At 45.0% G+C, this 18,215-nt stretch overlaps 1 protein-coding gene across 2 annotated transcripts; it reads right to left on the reverse strand.

Annotated features, from left to right (window-relative positions):
- Positions 1–66: 66 nt before the first annotated feature.
- LOC122759709 (ubiquitin carboxyl-terminal hydrolase 31-like) lies at positions 67–18,008 on the reverse strand. Of its 2 annotated transcripts, XM_044014741.1 has the most exons (17): positions 17,954–18,008; positions 16,443–17,874; positions 12,654–12,803; positions 12,209–12,297; positions 11,740–11,832; positions 11,387–11,522; positions 6,404–6,551; positions 6,111–6,297; positions 5,676–5,787; positions 5,514–5,608; positions 5,114–5,191; positions 3,900–4,029; positions 3,544–3,663; positions 3,218–3,443; positions 2,959–3,117; positions 2,498–2,650; positions 67–2,414 (listed from the first exon to the last, which is right to left on the reverse strand). In XM_044014741.1, the coding sequence occupies exons 2-17, from the start codon at positions 16,983–16,985 to the stop codon at positions 892–894; spliced, it is 3,942 nt and encodes a 1,313-aa protein (XP_043870676.1). In that variant the 5' UTR covers positions 16,986–17,874; positions 17,954–18,008; the 3' UTR covers positions 67–891. The 2 variants fall into 2 exon arrangements, with proteins under 2 accessions (XP_043870676.1, XP_043870677.1); XM_044014742.1 differs by having other exon boundaries at positions 12,666–12,803; positions 16,443–17,990.
- Positions 18,009–18,215: the final 207 nt, after the last annotated feature.

Genomic DNA, 18,215 nt, shown 5'->3' on the forward strand with positions numbered 1-18,215 from the left:
GTGTGGCAGTCTGAAGATGCTGATCTCCTGTGAGAAGGATGAGCACTGCAGGTAAGTGCTGGGGACACGTGTGGTAAAAGGCTGGGAGGTTCAGGGGTTAATACCACGAAATGAAACACACACACACACAAACATTTTCCAGAATCATGACGACATTATGCTTTCATTCCTGCACTTCTTCTCTGCTTCTCCACAGATTCACCTCTGTAAAGACTGTAAACAGCTGTTCAGGTTAAATCAGCTTGATTGTGTTTTACTCGAAATTACATTTCCGGCGCTGAACGAATATCACAAATTAATCATAAATGAACCAACACCTGCAGTTATAGAATTTAGATTAAATAATTGACCGTGGTTATCTGAGGCACTGATGTCGGATATATGGCTCTCAATATTGACAGAGAGCTGTACATAATTCTTTTTTTTTTTGTAAATAACGCAGAATTTCACGGTTTCCACGTGTGAAAATTTGCCGGTAAACTTAATTTACAGTACCGTAAGAGTTTCTCTCCACTGTATTCGCTGACCGTCTTGTGCAAAGTCACGTTTATTTTCACCTCATGCTGAGATGGGCTTCTTCTATCTCTGCTACAGACAGAACAAAGCAGTCATTTCAGTACATGTGGAGTCCATGCTTATTTACAACACCATAGAATATTCCCCCAAAAGAATGCAATACATACAAAGTGCTTCATTAAAATCCATTCCTAAATAACTATTTAACACTGTGGACTGGAAGAGTCCAGTCGGGCAGCTGGTATTCAGTACGCACTGAAAAGCAACGGATGCTTTAAAGATGTTGGTAAGACACTTGTGTCTAGGTTGATGGTTAAAACACCTCAGAGCTGCACTTGAGAAAATGTGTCATCGAGTCTTCATCGTAACCTCACGTCACTTAGACCTCTGACTAGTCTGTGTGGAGTTGATGGGGATCTTCCTGGACTGCATTGTCTTTTTCGCAGGCTCTTTCTTTGAAAGGTCTTTTGCGCTGGACGACGACGACTGGGCGCTCACTTCTGCTCCCGAAAGCTTGGACTTTGTGGAGGGCAGCAGCGAATGCTTGGACGCCGCGGTTGCGTTCGAGGACTCCTTGTCGTTGGCGGTCACATTCGTCTGGCTCTCAGGAGCCACGCTCTGGCTCTTCCTACTCACTCCGTTTTGGATTCCGTCCTTAGCTGCGTCCCCAATACAATCTTCTGGATTGCCTTTAGCTTCCCCCGTCGCTGGTTTCCCTCCATCCGTTGGCTTCCGGGTCTCTTTGGGTCTGAGGGCTGTTTTGAAGAAAGACAAACCTTTATCCTCTGCTTTACTGTTCCTATGAGCTCCCCTTGGTGGTGGGGCGGCAGAGGAAATACCCACACTTGAGGCTCGCGTGCTCGTTATGGAGGAGCTGCTGCTTGAGGTCTGGCCAACGTCCTTGTTCTCCACAGCAGCCCGACCCTGCCTGCTCTCCGCTCTACTAGCAACACTTGCCCGGGAGGAAGGTCCTCTATGGCTAACCTTTCTCTCTGGAACCACGGTGGGGCGTGAGGATTCGTGGCTAGCACTCCTGTCGGCTGCTCTAGTCCTTCCAGAGGCTGAGCTTTTCTCACCTCCACCTCGAGGTGATGTCCTTCTTTGAGGGTGTACGCTCTGTGATCCTGGAGAATCGCTCTTCTTCTGTTGGGCAGAGTCGGGATGGAGTGCCTCTTTCTTGGAGGGACTTGTTGCAGTTCTCGAGGTCGCAGCCTTACCAGTTTTGGGAAGTCCACTGCTTTTGTCCTTGGGGTTAGACACTGACGCTGAACTCTTGGTCTGCGTTCGAGATGGTGACTTCCCAACGGCTGGGGATGCAGGGGAGAGGGAGCTGGATGATGTAGAGGAGGTGGCAGGACGCTTCTTAGGACTCCTTTCACTCTCTAACCCAGTCTTTGCTGAGGTCCTTTTGACACCAACACTATCTGCAGCCCCATTTCTTAGTTTGACATCTCTTGCAGATGTCCCATGTCGAGGACTCACCTGTTCAACAGCAGTGACTACATTGTTGTTGTCCCCAGCCTGGATGGAGCTCCTCTGCTCCGCCTGTGTCACAGCTTTGACGTGAACCTGCTCTATCAGCCTCTTACTGCCAGGATTACTCTCTGAGGCTGCAGGGGACTTGGCCCCTAACAGTCTGTCTGGTTTAGGTGAGCCAGCGAAACAGGAGGTTGACGTCTTGTTATCAACCACCTCTCCTATCCTCTCCAGAGTCGGGGAGGAGGAGTGAGACTCCAGGGAAAAGCGCGACGGAGAATTGGAACGGAGTTGGAGCTTAGCAGAGTGGGACCAGGAGGGTTTCGTGCCATTTTCACTGAGCACCAACGGACTGGCGATGGACGATCTCGCGGAAAACGTTTGCCGCTGCATGCCTCTCACTGCCGGGCGGCTCGATAAGCCTGCACGAGAGGAAGATACACACCAATATTAGACTCGCCAAGACAACGTTCAAGTCGGTGAAATCATCCCGAGGCTCCCTCACCGTCGTCCTCGCTCCGTTCACCGGCAAACTCGGCGGACTCTGACAGGGAGGCCAGCGACGTGCGTCTGGAGGAACCGGAGGAAGCTTGGCTGGGTGGACGGCTGCCCATCAGCCGACTCACCCAGTGCTCACACAGGGAAGAACTGGTGGATCCTAAAGGCCCAAACAGAGAGTGGCTGACCATCGACAATATATACATAGCAGTCAAGCATAGACTGTACATAAAACATGCATATAGACTTCTGGTTTGGAAGCTACGGGGTCAGACTCTGCCGGTCGCAAAAAAGGACTGCGTTTGAACGATTGAATGAAAGTGTCGGGGAATATGAGCGTGATTATATCACTTCTTCAATAGAACATGAAGTTAGTTTTGCAGTCGCTTTCTTATTAAGTGGTGAAAGCACAGAAACATCAACAATACATAAAGGAGTGTATAGCTGAATCAAAAAGAAAAGAAGTACCTCCCACTGAACTGTTGGCAGACCAAGAAGGAATTGTAGCTCGTCTTTGATAAAACAAGATGTAAGCCGTCTGCTTGCAAACGTCACCTTCAGATATGGTGTGAACATCGCTGTCATCGTAGCAATACCACTGTCCGTCAATGGAGTTCTTACAGTGAGCTACACAGAGACACAGTGAAGACATAAATGATATTGAAGTCAAGCTTTCATAATAAAAAAGGAACCCTTCATCATCAGTTGTGTTGTGATGCTGTTTCACCCGTGTAATGTCCTCCCTGCATGGTCCCGTGATGGTTACACACTGCATACAGGTCGTAGAGGTAGTCCTCTGGATCGCGGCCCATCCCATATGGCCGTCTCCATGGCGACCAGTGAGAGGGGAGGCTCCAGCTGCTCTGGCTTCTCTTGACTATGTGCGGTGCCATGTCCATCCCTGTGAGCGGGAACCTCACCATGTTTTGCATTTTCATGCGCCGATCCCCGTCCTGCGGGATGCCACTTTTTCTTTACTACACATCGATATGGAAATATATCTCTCTTTTTTTCTTTTTTTTCAGTGTGGAACATTCATATGCAGGAGTGTACCTGTCTGAAGCGCTTGAGGTGAAGGATGAGGATGTCGGGTAGAGTCCACAGACTGAGCTTGATGCTGCCCTGCTGAAGCTGCTTACAGTGAGGACAGCGCCATGCATCATCAGGTGCCAGCTGAAATCAGTGTAGAACAACAGCTGTTATTAAAGAGGAGATATAGTAAATGTGTTTGTGTGTGTGTGTGTGTGTGTGTTGTTTTTAATGTTTTTGAAAAGCCAAGAATCATGAATCATGCACCGTGTCTGACGGGTACTGTTAGAATCCAGTGAAGATTAAAGCTAAAACATGGTCTTAACGCTCAGGATTATTTGCAGCTCCTCTGGAGACAACATGACACCTTCTCATGTTACCTGTTCCTCTTTGGTGTAGAGTTGAAAGCACTGGGACAGCGAGCACGTCTGAGGCTGCAGATGCTGCTCCTTGATCTGACGCACACTTTCAGCATCAGGGATGTATTCATCCTCTGTTCTTCTGAAGAGACTGCAGGCACATGGAGAACTCTGTTTAATGAGTTTTCACTCACTCACTCACTCACTCACTCATCAGCTGACATAGGGTGAAAGGCAGCGTACACCCTAGACTGGTCATCAGTCATGTTTTCGTTCAGTTGAACGTAAATCAAACATCTGAACAGAGTCTGCAATATTTTAAGAACATGATCACCACTTTATCTCATCAATAGACTGTAGCCGTAGCTTTGTAGTTTGCTCACTCTCCCGCACCAAAGTCTGATGTAAAACTAACAGGGTTCCTAAAGAGAATAATTAGATCAATTAATTACAGATCATAATTAATTAATTGCTCAATTTTTGAATCCCTTGACAGCACTAATTAATATATACAAATCAAAACAAGTTCACTAACGCAACACAGCCTAACTGTAGATGATATGAAACTAATCAAGCTGGCTGTAATGGTGTTGGGTTACCATGGTTACCGTCGCAGTGCGACTGCGATTCTCATTTATTCCATTTTTTTCCATACGTGTCATTGAGCCAGATAAATCATAAATAATGTCATTTTATTTAAATCTTACATCTTAAGATTATTGATTTATTTTTTATTTATTATTCATTTATTTATTGACAAGTATGTTTACATCTAATGAAGCAAACACGTGTTTTCTTTTGTCGTTCCCTGGTCAATAGTACATCTGTACTGTTACTGTATGTCGCAGTTGAAGGTACAAAGTTATTAATTGCACTCTTTTAGCATTTAGCTTGAATAAAATGCTGTGCAGTGAACACGTCTCGGTTTGGAGTTCATTCACTTACATGAGCTACAATACGTAGGTACAAATGTCTTGCAATTATTAACATACGTGTTGAAAGTTGGATTTTAAAATCATTTATTTACATAATAATAAGCATCGAACAATTGGTAATCAGATGTTTAATATTGACTGAAAAATCCTCCAAGAAGTCAGTAAGTGTGTTGTTTTGTGACTTCAGTGTTTTAAATATTTAGCTTAGCTTGCCCTCAGTGACACAAAGGCAGCAATATTAAGCAGAAAAGAATCTATAGATATATTGTTTGGTTGTTTTTGTTCATTGATCTCACTTACTAGTCTTTTGTCTCCTTGTCCCATTCAACAACAATCTTGACATGAGGAGGCCCTCCAGGACCACAAGACTTGTACGCCCTATGAAGAAAAATAAACATGTTTACAGATAGAACTGCACAGATCGACTGGGAGCTACAGCGAAATAAGACAAACTGTCACATCAGACCCTAAAAACAGAGTCAAAAACATACTTTGCAGCGCACACATTTGTTTTTGGTCAAACAAACAAGCAACATTTTGTGTCAAACTTTAATCTAAATGAAGTTAAATGTACAGTTAGCATGTTAGCATGTGTTATTGATAATTGAACCATTCATTTTGTACTGTCACTGCAGGACTTATGTAATGGCTATTATTCAAGTGAGGTAAGACTCCCCCTTGTGGTGATCAGTGGCATTACCTTTCCACAGAGGGATGACAGAGAGGCTGCTCCTCCTGAGGCAGCAGATATGTGATGCCCACCACGCCTACCACACGCAGAGTGAAGGGCCCTGTCTGAAGACCACACAGCATCATTATAAAATATGTCGCATGAACAAAAGTCTTATTTGAGAGCGCGCACCTGCACAAAGACGCCCGGCCGCAAGAGATGCCGCATCTTCTCCAGGATCTCCTTCTGAAGTACATCCCAGGTCACCGTTTGCTCCAGATACAGAATAAATGGATTCCCAAATCTGCGGCGAAACCAAAGGCAGAGAGGTTTCAAAAGACGGTGATGCAACGATCAACTTTCCTTCAGTGTTCTATTCAGATACCTGGATTTATACTGTTGCTTTGACACATATACACATACATTTATTCACTGTCTACCACTTTATCCTCCACCTGATGGTTGTGCCCGTCACACGCCGTCTCATATTGCGCGATGACACATTCATATACTTAACTTTTTTAGAGATCATTCCAGAGACGTCAGAATCTGTGCTCATGCCTGACTGCACAGTACTGAGCTGTACAACCACTAAAAACCACTGTTGTACCTTTAACATGAACGTACCTGCGTCCCTGCTGTCCAGCGCAGGCTCTGTTACACACCAGCAGGACAATCTTCTCCGCCTGCCCACTGTTCTTATTGGGACTCTGCGGTGGTGGTGGCGTGGTTGGCTCTTGTATTTGTGTGGAAATCCTGTTCATATCTGTGCCATACTTCAGGTTGTTCTGGTTAAGATTTCCATGTGCGCCTCCTGAAATGAACACGGCGACTTCATTCATTCGACAATCATTCAAAAATCTTCACATATGAACATCAGAATCTAAGCTCCGCTCCTGCTGCTGGAACTCGTTTACCACCTCGCTTGGAGCGGATCTGCTCCGGCTGGAAGAGCTCAGGCGTCTCGAAGGCAAAGATGGAGTCGCTCTCCTGAATGATCTCGAGGTCTTCGTCATCATCACAGAAGGAGCGATGAAAGCCATCGTAGTACATTTCAGTGAGGACGATCTGAGCAAAGACACGGAACAATGTAACGTGCTGCGTTTTGATCCATTCTACTGATTAGAATTATTAAAAAATAACTAACAGAAATGAACGTTTACAAAATGCAGCGTGAGCTAAAAATCAGTACTCGTATGTCAGTACCCTTAGCTTTCAAAACAGCAACTATGCCTCTGGGTTCACTAGCGCAGAGTTTTTGGACCTCGGACCTCGGATCTAAGAGAACTAAACACAGATCTTCTGTGGACCGTAGTCTGCCTTAAATCCTTCTGTCTCTTCATGTAGTCCCAGACACACTGGATGATGCTGAGATCCGGGTTCTGTGTCGGACCATACCATCACATCCAGGACCCCTTGTTCTTTTTCTTCTACCAGCTCACTCTGCATTTTGTAGATTCATAAAAGTTCACAATTACATCATGGCCTCATTATGAGGGATAGTTCAGTGTTTTTAAAGTATGGTTAAATGCACTCATAGAAAACATTGCTGCCATTAAGTAAACTCATTTTAGCCACTTCATTCTAAGCCTGTCTACCATATAATGAACATATTCTTAAGATATGATAGACCTAAGCAGGTGTACAGTAGATTGCATTAGGTCAGCTTAAGTGACTTCTTCTTTTCACTTCTCTCTTGAGGGGTCATCACAGCAGATCCTCTGCCTCTATCTTGTCCTACACCTTGTGTCCTCTTCGGTTCTCATGTCTCATTCTCATATATCACTATCACTGTCCCTCGTCTGCACATGACCAGACCATCTCAACCTTGTCTCTCTTACTTTATCTCCAAACCGTTAATCCTGAGCTGTCCCTGGAATATGCTCATTTCTAATCCTGTTCACCCTGGTCACTCCCCTGGTGCCTCCTGTCATTGAGACAGTGCCACTGTCTCCAAGCCATATATCTTAGCGGCCTCGCTACCGTCTTTTAGACCTTCCCTTTCACTGTTGCTGCTATCCTTCCGTCACCCACTCTCTTCTTCACCTCTCTTCTGCACAGTCCATTGCTTTGGATCGATGACCCGCAGGTATTTAAACAAATCCACCTCTTAACTTTGCATCTTCACTGTACCACCTGTCTCAGTAATATTCCTCCACCTTCTATTATGTCCCCTATTCTCACTACATATTACTGACATCTTTATTTAGTTGTTTTAATATTTAGGGAAAAGTTAATTCATAATTAACTCAAAACAGAGCACCACCCTGAAAACATGGAAAAACTATCAATGTATGCACAATCGCTGTAATTGACGTTGATATCAGAGAGATATCCCAATTTAGTAGTATTGAAGTACCAAATTCGTGCACTGGCTCTCTCAACCAATGTTTGTCACAGAATATATGCACAAAACACACAGAGTGTTTCCTTTAGTGAACAAGAGCAACAATTATTTCAATCAATGTCATTAGTCAAATCACTTTGACTAATGGCACACAACAGCTATGTACAAGTTTGGAAGAGTTTGTAACCATGACAATGCCACTCCCCGCTTCCTGTAACAAAATGGCCGTGAATCTCAGGCAGAAACGTGCACAGTGGCAAAGACTGCGGGCCCGTGTTTCCACGCAACATGTCGTGGCCGCGGAGTGGAGCGTGTGCAATGTCGGTAGCCACACTACCACTTATCCATGCAAGGTGGCGTCCCTGAGCAAGGTCTCAGTCGTCTGAGCCTCCACAACCAAAGCAAAAAAGAGAGAGAGAGAGATTTGTGAATGGCCAGTGGGTGAGGAAGGGCAGAAGTGTGTAAATGGAACAAAGGCTCATGTGCAGCGTGAGGCGATGACTGTTCAAATCAAACTGGCTGGCGCGGGCGAACTCCTAGGCGGCGGTTTCATAGATGTCTACAGTCACCCTCTCTACACGCAGTGGTCAGCTCATGCTGGACACAGCGGAGCAGACGCGCACAGCAGCAGGGCAGTCAGCGCTGTAGACAACAACAATATACACAGCAGAGCAGCAGCGCCGCTTCAGGCAATAACAATTACACACAAACAAGTAGAACATGCAACAAACACTCGAGTTAAACGAATGTGGGTATGCGCGGTCCAACACAGGTTAAAACAGAACACAACACTCTAATCTGCCCAGACACTAAACGCCTCTTACTTTGAGTCGTTAGGGGGCAGCGAGATGGCGGTCTTCCGTTCGTCTTCGAGTCCAGTCCAATTTGTTGAATCCCAGAACGTTCGTGGGCTGTTGTGTGGCTTCCTAGCAGGACGACAACAGCTCAGGAGTCTTGAGGATAGAAGGGCGGTTTCTGCTATTCTTCTCTTCCGCAGGGAATGAGTGTAGGAAAGCCTGGTGATGCAGGGGTTTCAAGGTGCGGATCCAAGGGGCCATGTGTAGCTGAGCACAGAAAATACAAGTCTCTAACTCGACCAGCAGGAGCGAAACTGGCACAATAAGCTTGTTTACAGCAGCTCCGATACCAACAATGTTTAGGTGAGGAGAATGAGAGCTGAAGTTGAGTTGAATTAAGTTGAATTTATCTCCGACAGAAATCTCTGACAGAACCAGACTCCAAAATGTGCAGCCATCTGCCTCAACTGGTTGGGGAGAAAGGAAAAATGGGGGAGAGAGGAGAGGTTCTCTGACAGACATGCTGCCCTGGCATGTTTGTTCAGGTGTGGAAGCCCCGATACCACATACATAATTAGTAACATCCCTGATACAGGGTTTACTGAGGGCTTTCGGGTCAGGGAAAATATCTTACAGGGTTTGATTTGGTTAGTGGACCCAACCGCCAGAGCATGGCTCAGCTTTGAGATGTGAATCAGGTAGGCTACCAGAGATTCCTGCTGGCTTGGTGAACCAGAAGTAAAGATCCTTGTCTCCTACTTCAAATTCGAGTGGAGATCCTTTCCATCCGTAGTAAGACTTGGCTTCCTTAACACTGGCCTCCAAGTTCTCTTGGCCCCATGCAAAGGTTTTGGCTAGGTGATCCCGCTGGTCTGTCACGTATTGCACTCACCATACAGGTTTGAGTTGCCGGGAGTCATTCTTTGTTGAACTCTCATGCTGTGCCTTGCTCTGCCCCTGGCTTGGCCAGTCAATCTGCCTCATCATTTCATTCCTTGTCCGGACCCAAGGTTAGGGAGTAACCCTTGACTTTTTTCCACATGGGTCATCTCCTGGTCCGAGATGATTGCATGCCAGGAACAGTGTTTTACCTCATTGTTCCAGGCGCTTTTCATCCCATTTGCTTTCCAGGAAAGAAAGTGGTTGATGGTTGATGGTTGAAGCTGTGAAAATGTTTCACAGTCCACACTCTGGCCCGAAGGAGGTCATTGGAGTCCCTTGAAAAGAGTGGTTGGAAGTCGTAAAACAATTTCCAAAGGGAGGGTCTTTGATCTTTGGAGGTCAATACGTCAGCTTTAGTAAGGTGAATTTCCTCCAGCCCGGGGACCAAATGTGGTGCTTCAGTGTCACTGTGGTCAGTGGCGTCGCTTGTCTGGCCGGCAAACGCCTTCAGGGATTTGCCCCTGGACGTGGGTGGACCTCCTGAGCTTTTGCACTCTCCTCCAGAGCCCAATCTCTCTTGGCTTGTAGGAGCTCAGCTTCTCTGCATAAGCTCCGGTGGTTCTGTTTCATTGTGTTGATGCTGCCTTGCACCATCGCTACCTGGTTCCAATGCTTTGTTGGCACCAACATCACTACCCCAAAATGGTGAAAAGTGTGCACAGAATAGCATTAGTCTGTGACTTATACAAGGTGGCAGTAACCTTACAACCAGACAATGCATGGGGAAGATCAACCTTTGACTTACAACAAGGTTCTGCAGTTATCACAGTAAACGGCACAGGGAAAGTCAACCTGTGGCCTGTAATCAGTCACAGCTACCAGAGCAGACTGGACTATGTAATCGACCCGTGACTCACCAATAATGCCTTTAAACTGCTGTTACTATGTTAGTTGCTACTGCGTTAATGGTTCTGTTACCATTAATCACAAATCACTTGTTACATGCTAACACACATGTAGCAGTAGCATTACACAACAGGAATCAGCTAGCAAAACAGTGAGTGTCAATAGCCAATTACTAATTAGTTTAGCTCAGCCAATGAATAAAATTCAAATACCTCTGAATGCAAAACTCCAAGAATTCAAATGAACCATATCAATCAGCTATCTGTGGTTGTGTGCAAAAACACTCGTGACAAAGTTGGTATTTGAGAGCCTCAGGGACGAAGGTGGTTTCTGCCGTTCCTTCTCTTCTGCAGGGAATGAGTGGGAAAGCCTGGCGACGTACGGGTTTCAGGTGCAAATCCAAAGGGGTGGTGCACGGCTGAGCACAGAAAATACAAGTCTCTAACTTGACCAGCGAGGGCAAAACCAGCACAATAAGCCTGATGACAGCAACTCCCAATACCCACAGTGGTTGGAGATAGTGAGCTGAAGACGAGTGCTTGTATTTATAAATTCAGCTGGTGAGGAGTGGCGTCCAGTGGGGCAGCCAATGAGAGGAGAGAACTGTGTCCTGCTGGGGTTCACACATAGGTGTGAACTCAAAACACCACCCTTGCATTTTTGTGTACGGATATGACAGATATGCTACTTTGGGAAAACGATTAAGTCATAGTCCCACCTCTCTCTTTGATGTCACTGTCTTCATTGTCTTCCTCTTCTTGGTTTTGCAGATTGTTTTGCTTTATGATAACTTTTATTGTCTTTATTGTCCTTGCTCACCCTGGCTTGGTTCATTCTGTCCCTGTTTCTGTTATTGTATACATTGTAATATAGACTTATCGTGTGGATAAAGGCCTATGTAACACTGCCTCAAACAATCACCCAAACCTGAACTGTCCCTTTAAACAGGGAAGTTTCAGAGGAGGCAGCACCTGTTGGTCAGGGATTTTGGTCTCTTGGGCCACAGCTTTTCTCAGTCTGGACACAGCACCAGAGAGAGGCACTGCCACGCCGACTCTCATACAGTGGGAGCACTTTCCTTGGTACACCACTGTCACATACAGCGGCCTGCAACACAGAGATACTTCAGTTAATTGATGTTTCAGAGACAGATGACATTATCTTATTTTAGCTGTCTACTTTCAGATCTTTGGTGGTGATTTTGTTTTTTTAAATGCTGGGCTCAGGCTAAATCTGGTTTCGTTGCATCTTTGGGTACATGGACATTTTTTTTTTTGCCTGATAAGTATTCTACTCCAAAAAGTCAGATATGCAGCCACTTTACCGTGTGTGAGGTACTGGGATTGGCAGTGAGATGCAGAGGAAAGGATCAAAGGTGTTGCTCTGTTTCTGGCAGTGAGGGCAGGTCAGGGAGGATCTGCACAGACATGAGGACAAACAAACTTTACTGCAGTCACACTGCTGAGATGTATTATGATAAAGAGTTAGACTATGACATTAAGGGCTTGTCTTGATACTACTTTTTTTCTGTGTCTGCCTATACCGATTAGGGATGAGCAGCAAGATCACTGGATCGGAGTAGGTGTAAAATGACTCTATCACACTGATATCAGTATCGGTAGATACTCGAGATTGTGATGTCGGCATCGGACATATTGACCAGTATGGGACTGTTGCTATACTGTATATTTTATCAGCTCATCCCTAGCTAATATTAATGTAGCATGTATGTAAACTGTTTGTACATTTGTATTTAAATGAGGTCTTAAAGTACTGTATATAAATAATTGTACCTGTATTGTGCCTGAAACAACTCCTGTACAAAAGAGCCAGGTGCTGGTAGTGGAGATCCTTCAGTGGCGGTTTCTTCTTCGACTGGAGGCTGAAAATGTAACACAGTTAGTCACTGAACATGAGACATGTTAAATATAAGCAGCAATACATGTTATTATTGTATTGCAACCTTTAGATTCTTACAAAATGTAACAACTCAGGCTCACTATTATTTAAAAACGCTGAAAAACACTGAAATCTCAAAATTGTCTGAAGTCCACCCAAACCTGAAATAGCAACTCTGGTCAGACAAAAATTAATAATTTCCATCTATATTATTGTTTTCATGTGAACATGGGGTTACATGGGGTTTCTTCACTGAACCCATGTATGTGGTTATTACGGCTGGGCTCCATGTCATATGTGCTCACTCTCATTAGTAACATTTCATTAAGCGGTGTCCACCTTGCTGTTTACCTTGCTGGGAGGTCTGGTCTCAGGGTGGATGATATGATTGAGGTCTTCATGAACTCTGTCCAGAAGCCAGAGGAGGAATTCCTGGGCATCATGCTGGGAGTTCCCCCTGAACTGAAGTGCACTCTTGGAAACAACATTCTGCAGCAGAGAACAGCAGAAAAACAAAGGAAAAACCGTACACTGAGATAGTATTGTAGTGTAGAACGTACCACTTTATTCTTGACATTGCCTCATCATAAAATATTCAGTGGGTTTGGCTGGGATGATAATCAGCACCATACTAAAGGTCAGTGGAAGTGGTGGGAAGATTCAAGAGGAAGGAGAAGCCAGAGGCTGCGAAGCCACAGCTTGACCACCTCGCAAACAATTAGCTATTAGAGATGACAACAGTGGTTTCACCTCTACAAAGCAGCTATGAAAACTGTGCAAGGTCAAAGACAGAGGGCAGTGAGTCTCTCTCGTACTGAGGACCCTATCAACGCAGCCTCAGCATCTTCTCACACTGTGATGCAAACACAGCTCAACCACAGTTGCTGTCTTTAAAGTATTCTGATGAAAATAAAGCAGACTCCAGTGACCATGAGAGTGGAGAAATATTTTCAAGATCTAGCGATCGCTTTCAAGTCCATCCACAATCTTGCCCCTGTCCTACCTCCTCCACATCACCACCTCCTCCCGCTCCCTCAGATCCTCCTCCTCCATCCACCTTACCATGGGGAGCAGGGCCTTCAGCTGCTCTGCTCCCAAACTGTGGAACTCTCTCCCACCTGACATCCATAACATCAGTGACCTCCCTCAGTTCAAAACATCTGTAATGTGTCTGTTTTTATCCGAATAACTGCATATGTCTTCTTTAACTTCACGTGTCTGTCTTCACTGCACTGACTGTACGTGTCCGTTTTTAACCATGTGTATTTTTTACCTTAAAGTGACCTTGAGTGACAGAAAGGCGCTTTTAAAGGAATATTTCACCATTGGAAAGATACATGTCTATTAAAACTGGGTCATCTATGTAGAAGAAATGTGAAATAATATTTGAAGCAAGTGCCTTAATTTTGGCTCATGTAGACGACAGCTCCCAGAATGCACTGCGCTCGCTACCCTGCGAGAGTCTCGAGCTTCGAAGCAGACAGCTCTAGTTGTGTAGACAAACAAATCCCCACCAATTTCCACCCGCCGGCTATATCAGTTTGAAAACTACATGCGATCGTTGTCGTTCACAGTTTACTCTGCAGAGCAAGAGCTGGTAAGCGTAACTTTTAGCATTGATGGCGGACACCATGTTTACATTCTGGGAATGAAGTCTCGTCCCCCTATGGGTGAGTCTAAAAAGTGTGGAGCTGGCGTTGTAGTCAAATGACGCGATTCGTATCACTAGCCTCAGCGCAGGGCAAAATTGGACAGGGAAAAACAGAGTTTTTACAACTCAGTGGAAAACTGAGGGAGGGAAGCACAATTTAAAAAAATAATAATAATAATACAAAGCCACTTGCAAATCAGTGAAGTATTCCTTTTAATAAAATGTATTATTATCACCGTGTACTAGAGAGTACGGCCCACTTCAAGCACTGAGCAAAGTTACAAGGCACTTTCTGATTTGGATATCTGACTTTCTGTTAGGAAGTCATTATTGTTATTACCTTTATGATAAGAACATGCAGAACATCTGAATTCATCCTATCCAGAATTCAGTTGTTGTCAGATTTGTTGCATCATCCAATCCCATTAGGAAATCAAGTATCAATTTCACAATTGGTGATGTGTGAGAGTTTAGATTGGATCATATCATGGTGCTCCCTCAGCAGCAGCAGCAGCAGCAACATCAACAGCATTCACTTCTACATAATCCTCAAAGCCATCTCTCTGAGAGAAAGTGGCTTCTGAGACACAGTGGCTAACTGCCCTGTGGTATTATTACAGAAGTCTTCCTAATGATGTGTAAGTGCTCTCAGTTTAGGCTCAGGCTGTGGTCTGAGGCAACGGTCACATGTGCACACGGAGCTGTAATGTACACAAACAGCATGGCTTCAGCATGAATAAGTGAAGAGAAAACAACGTTCGTATGGGAGAGCATGGATTCCATTCAAGACTTCGATTTTCTTATAATATTGTATTTTAATGTCACTTTGAGGGTATTTTATTACTGTCATTTCATTGTTATCTTTGTTATCACTCATTTTACTTGCATTATTCTGTGTTTTATATAAATTTACATATTTCTTTTTGTAACATATTTCCTAGTTGTAATGTTTCAGTATCATACAGTGTATCCCTATAGTTAGATTTCATGATTAATCTTTAAATGAGCTGTGTAAATAAATGAGATGATTAGAAATATTCTACTGCAAATGCATAAAGAACAATGTTACTGAATACTCAGTATTTTTCCTGTTTATTTCAAATAGATTCTACATTTAACTGCATTTGTAGCAAAAAAAACTGCAGCTACTCACTTACACATATTCAACGTCTCTCACCGCTGACGACCAAGGTGTAAAAATGTACAGAAACAGTAACGCTAAGATAGTAAGACAGCCATTGACAGCCGTCTTACTCAATATAGCTCCTCTTTGTTGTGCGTTTTGGAATTCTAAAAGAAGAAAGAGAAAAGCGACACGCAACCAAAATATCCCTGACGCAACAGAACAGGCCCTGATGATTGTGACAGAGAGAGATGCTGGAACAAAGGCCCGTAAAATTGTTTTATTACATCTCAACACACTCGGCTGAGCAGCTCAGGTGGAGGTAATCTACAAACACAAACAAATCAAGACCTATAAAGGAGTGTCCTATTAAATGAATAGAGTGTAAATGACCAAAATATTATCTTGTTATTGTAAGTAAAGTTGTTTGTTTACAACTGGTGCTTTTACTTTGAAAGTGTCAAAAAAACACGAGGAGATTTCACACAAATCGAGGCTGCAAAGCGGAATCTCACGTACCTTTCACATGGCTGACGAAGGCACACTCTATGACAGAGAAAAGTTGATTTCATGCTTAGGCAGAATTGACATGTGTGCCATAGACTCTGAACATGAACATCTTGTGGTGCACCATGGGAAATTATTGCTCTAATGAATTGAGCAGACAACCTAAATATAGTAGCAGCATCTCGCACAGTAATAAAAGTGCCAGTACTCAAAATAGTAAAAACAAGCCCTGGTTTCTACATGGGGGCGGTTTACAAACGCTGCTCATGCGTCGCACAAACTCAGGCCACTGGAAATAAGTAGTTTACTGTAGTTTCTGCATCTGGACGATTCAACAATAATCATTTCATTTGATGACGTCAGCAAGCAGAGTGGGGTCATGGGAATTGTTGCGTTGTTGTCTCATTGGTCACTAAAAAGTAGTAGCTACTGAAGCGGACGATGCCATTAAAAGCCGACCAAAATAAAAGTGCTACCTTGAGCAGAGAAACATAGCTTTGTACGGAATAAGTACATTACTTAACTTGAATTTAAATTTGAATGCAGAAAAGTTACATAATCTATCTTTAGCATAGTATTTTGGTATTTGGTATTTGGTATTGGTTGTGATATCAGTGTCAGTATCAGTACGAGGAGCTTGCCCTTGTGTAAAAACTCTTATATTTGTACACATACATATATATATTTGTACACATACATATATATATTTGTACACATACATATATATATATATATATATATATATATATATATATATATATATATATATATATATATATACACACACATAGATACATACTGTGAGTGGTACATTACGACAGGACTTTGAAGTGTGCACACATCTTACCTTGAAGTCTCTGCTGTGCTGAGGTGTGTACTCAAAGGTCCACAGAGCCCTGACCAGCCCGGACAGCTGCTCCGTCACCTCCCCTGCCTCCTGCTGCTGCTGCTGGAGCGGCTTCTTCTGCACCAGCACCCCGTTAGACTTGGCCTTGTCGCTGCTGTTGCTGCTCGTCTCCGCTCCCTTGAACTGTTCCAGGGCCAGGTACTCGGCGAAGAGCTCCGTGTTGCTCAGGCACTGTAAGATAGCGTTCATGAAGCAGGTGTTACCGTGGTTCTTGAGTCCGGCGACTCCCGGCACCTTGTCCCCGAAGGGGAAACCCCCGCAGTCGCTGTCGTCGGACGGGACCGAGCCCCCCATGGTGCTCGGGATCAGAGTGCTGTCGTCTTTCTCGTCCTCGGCGGCTTGAGCGTCGGTGCTGAAGTGGGAGAGCGTGGACAGTGTCCGGAGAACTCTGTTCATGAAGCTGCCCACGGAGCGCACGGAGCTCCGCCGGAACAACTTCTTGCTGAAGGATTTCTTCTCTTTGTTACTCACAACTTTCGACATGGTTGCTGCTGTGTTGTTGGTGTCGTCTCGCGCCCGTAAGAGAACAGCCCCGCGCTCTTCTTTAGCGCGCGCGGCGCCTTCACTCACTCACTCACTCAGTGACGGGAGCATCTTTCACAGGAGACTCTCTCATCATGGAAGAGCGCTGTTTACATCACTGCGTCGGATTGCATAAACACAAGCAGCCTCCGCAGAGAGTCAGTGTGAGGAGGAAAGCCCGGGTGAGGGACGCAGCAGTGGGCAGCCATCATCATCATCACCAACATCATCATCATCACCAGCAAAACAGCACGCGCTGTGTCATTGTTCAGTCATGAGAGCAGTGTTGTGTCAGACACGCTCCATCACCGCAGCTCCACCCTTTCACTGACCGTCCCACGTATACGGTGGTGCCGCCGAAAACAGAGCAGCTGATGATGATGATGACGAGGATGATGGTGGTGGCGGTGATACCAAGTGTCGGATGATTCCTCCTAACTCGCCTCCTCGGTGCGCGTTCGCACAGGCGCTGCCAAACCGAGGACGACTGGGACCGGAGAGGCTCAGCCCGCCGCTGAGCCTCGCGTTCCCACGCTTCGCTGCAGCATCTCCCGCCGAGTCTTTCACATCAGGAAAGCTGTGCAGCAGTTGACTTTTTGGGGGTTTTTGGTTTTGTTTTGTTTTGAATCCTCAGTGATCACATCCAGACAGGATTCATGGTGAGGCCGTTTCTCCTCCAGTCTCCATCATCAGCAGCAGCAGCTTCATCTGTGGACAGCAACACTGCAGGCAGGCAGGGCGGTGACGGCTGACGTCAGGGCCAAACACTGCTCCATGATGTCGGAGGAGGAGGAAGAAGAGGAGGAGAACAGGTAGAGCTGCATGTGATGCTCCAACTCCGCTTCTGTTGCTGGTTCAGCCAAATGGTGCCGGTTTGGTTACAAGAGTGATGGAGAAAGATTTGTGTGCGTGCTTTAAGTAAAACTTACCGCCGTGTTGTCAGAACAGCACGTGATCACCTGCTCTCTCTCGTCTCCTCTGTGACTTGCAGCGATATTTCTGCTCGGCTGTGATGCATTCGCTGACGCTCGTAAATTCCTCTCCCCTCACAGCACATGTACACATTGGTAGGTTGGAGCACTTTCTCCAAATATTTGGAATACGGAAGAGTCAAAAATATATAAAACAACATGAATTCTGACTTTTTTTTCTCAGAATTCATGTTTTATTATTTTTCACAATAATATATGT

Source organism: Solea senegalensis, linkage group LG18 (assembly GCF_019176455.1).
Source record: "Solea senegalensis isolate Sse05_10M linkage group LG18, IFAPA_SoseM_1, whole genome shotgun sequence".
In the NCBI taxonomy this organism is placed as follows: Eukaryota; Metazoa; Chordata; class Actinopteri; order Pleuronectiformes; family Soleidae; genus Solea; species Solea senegalensis.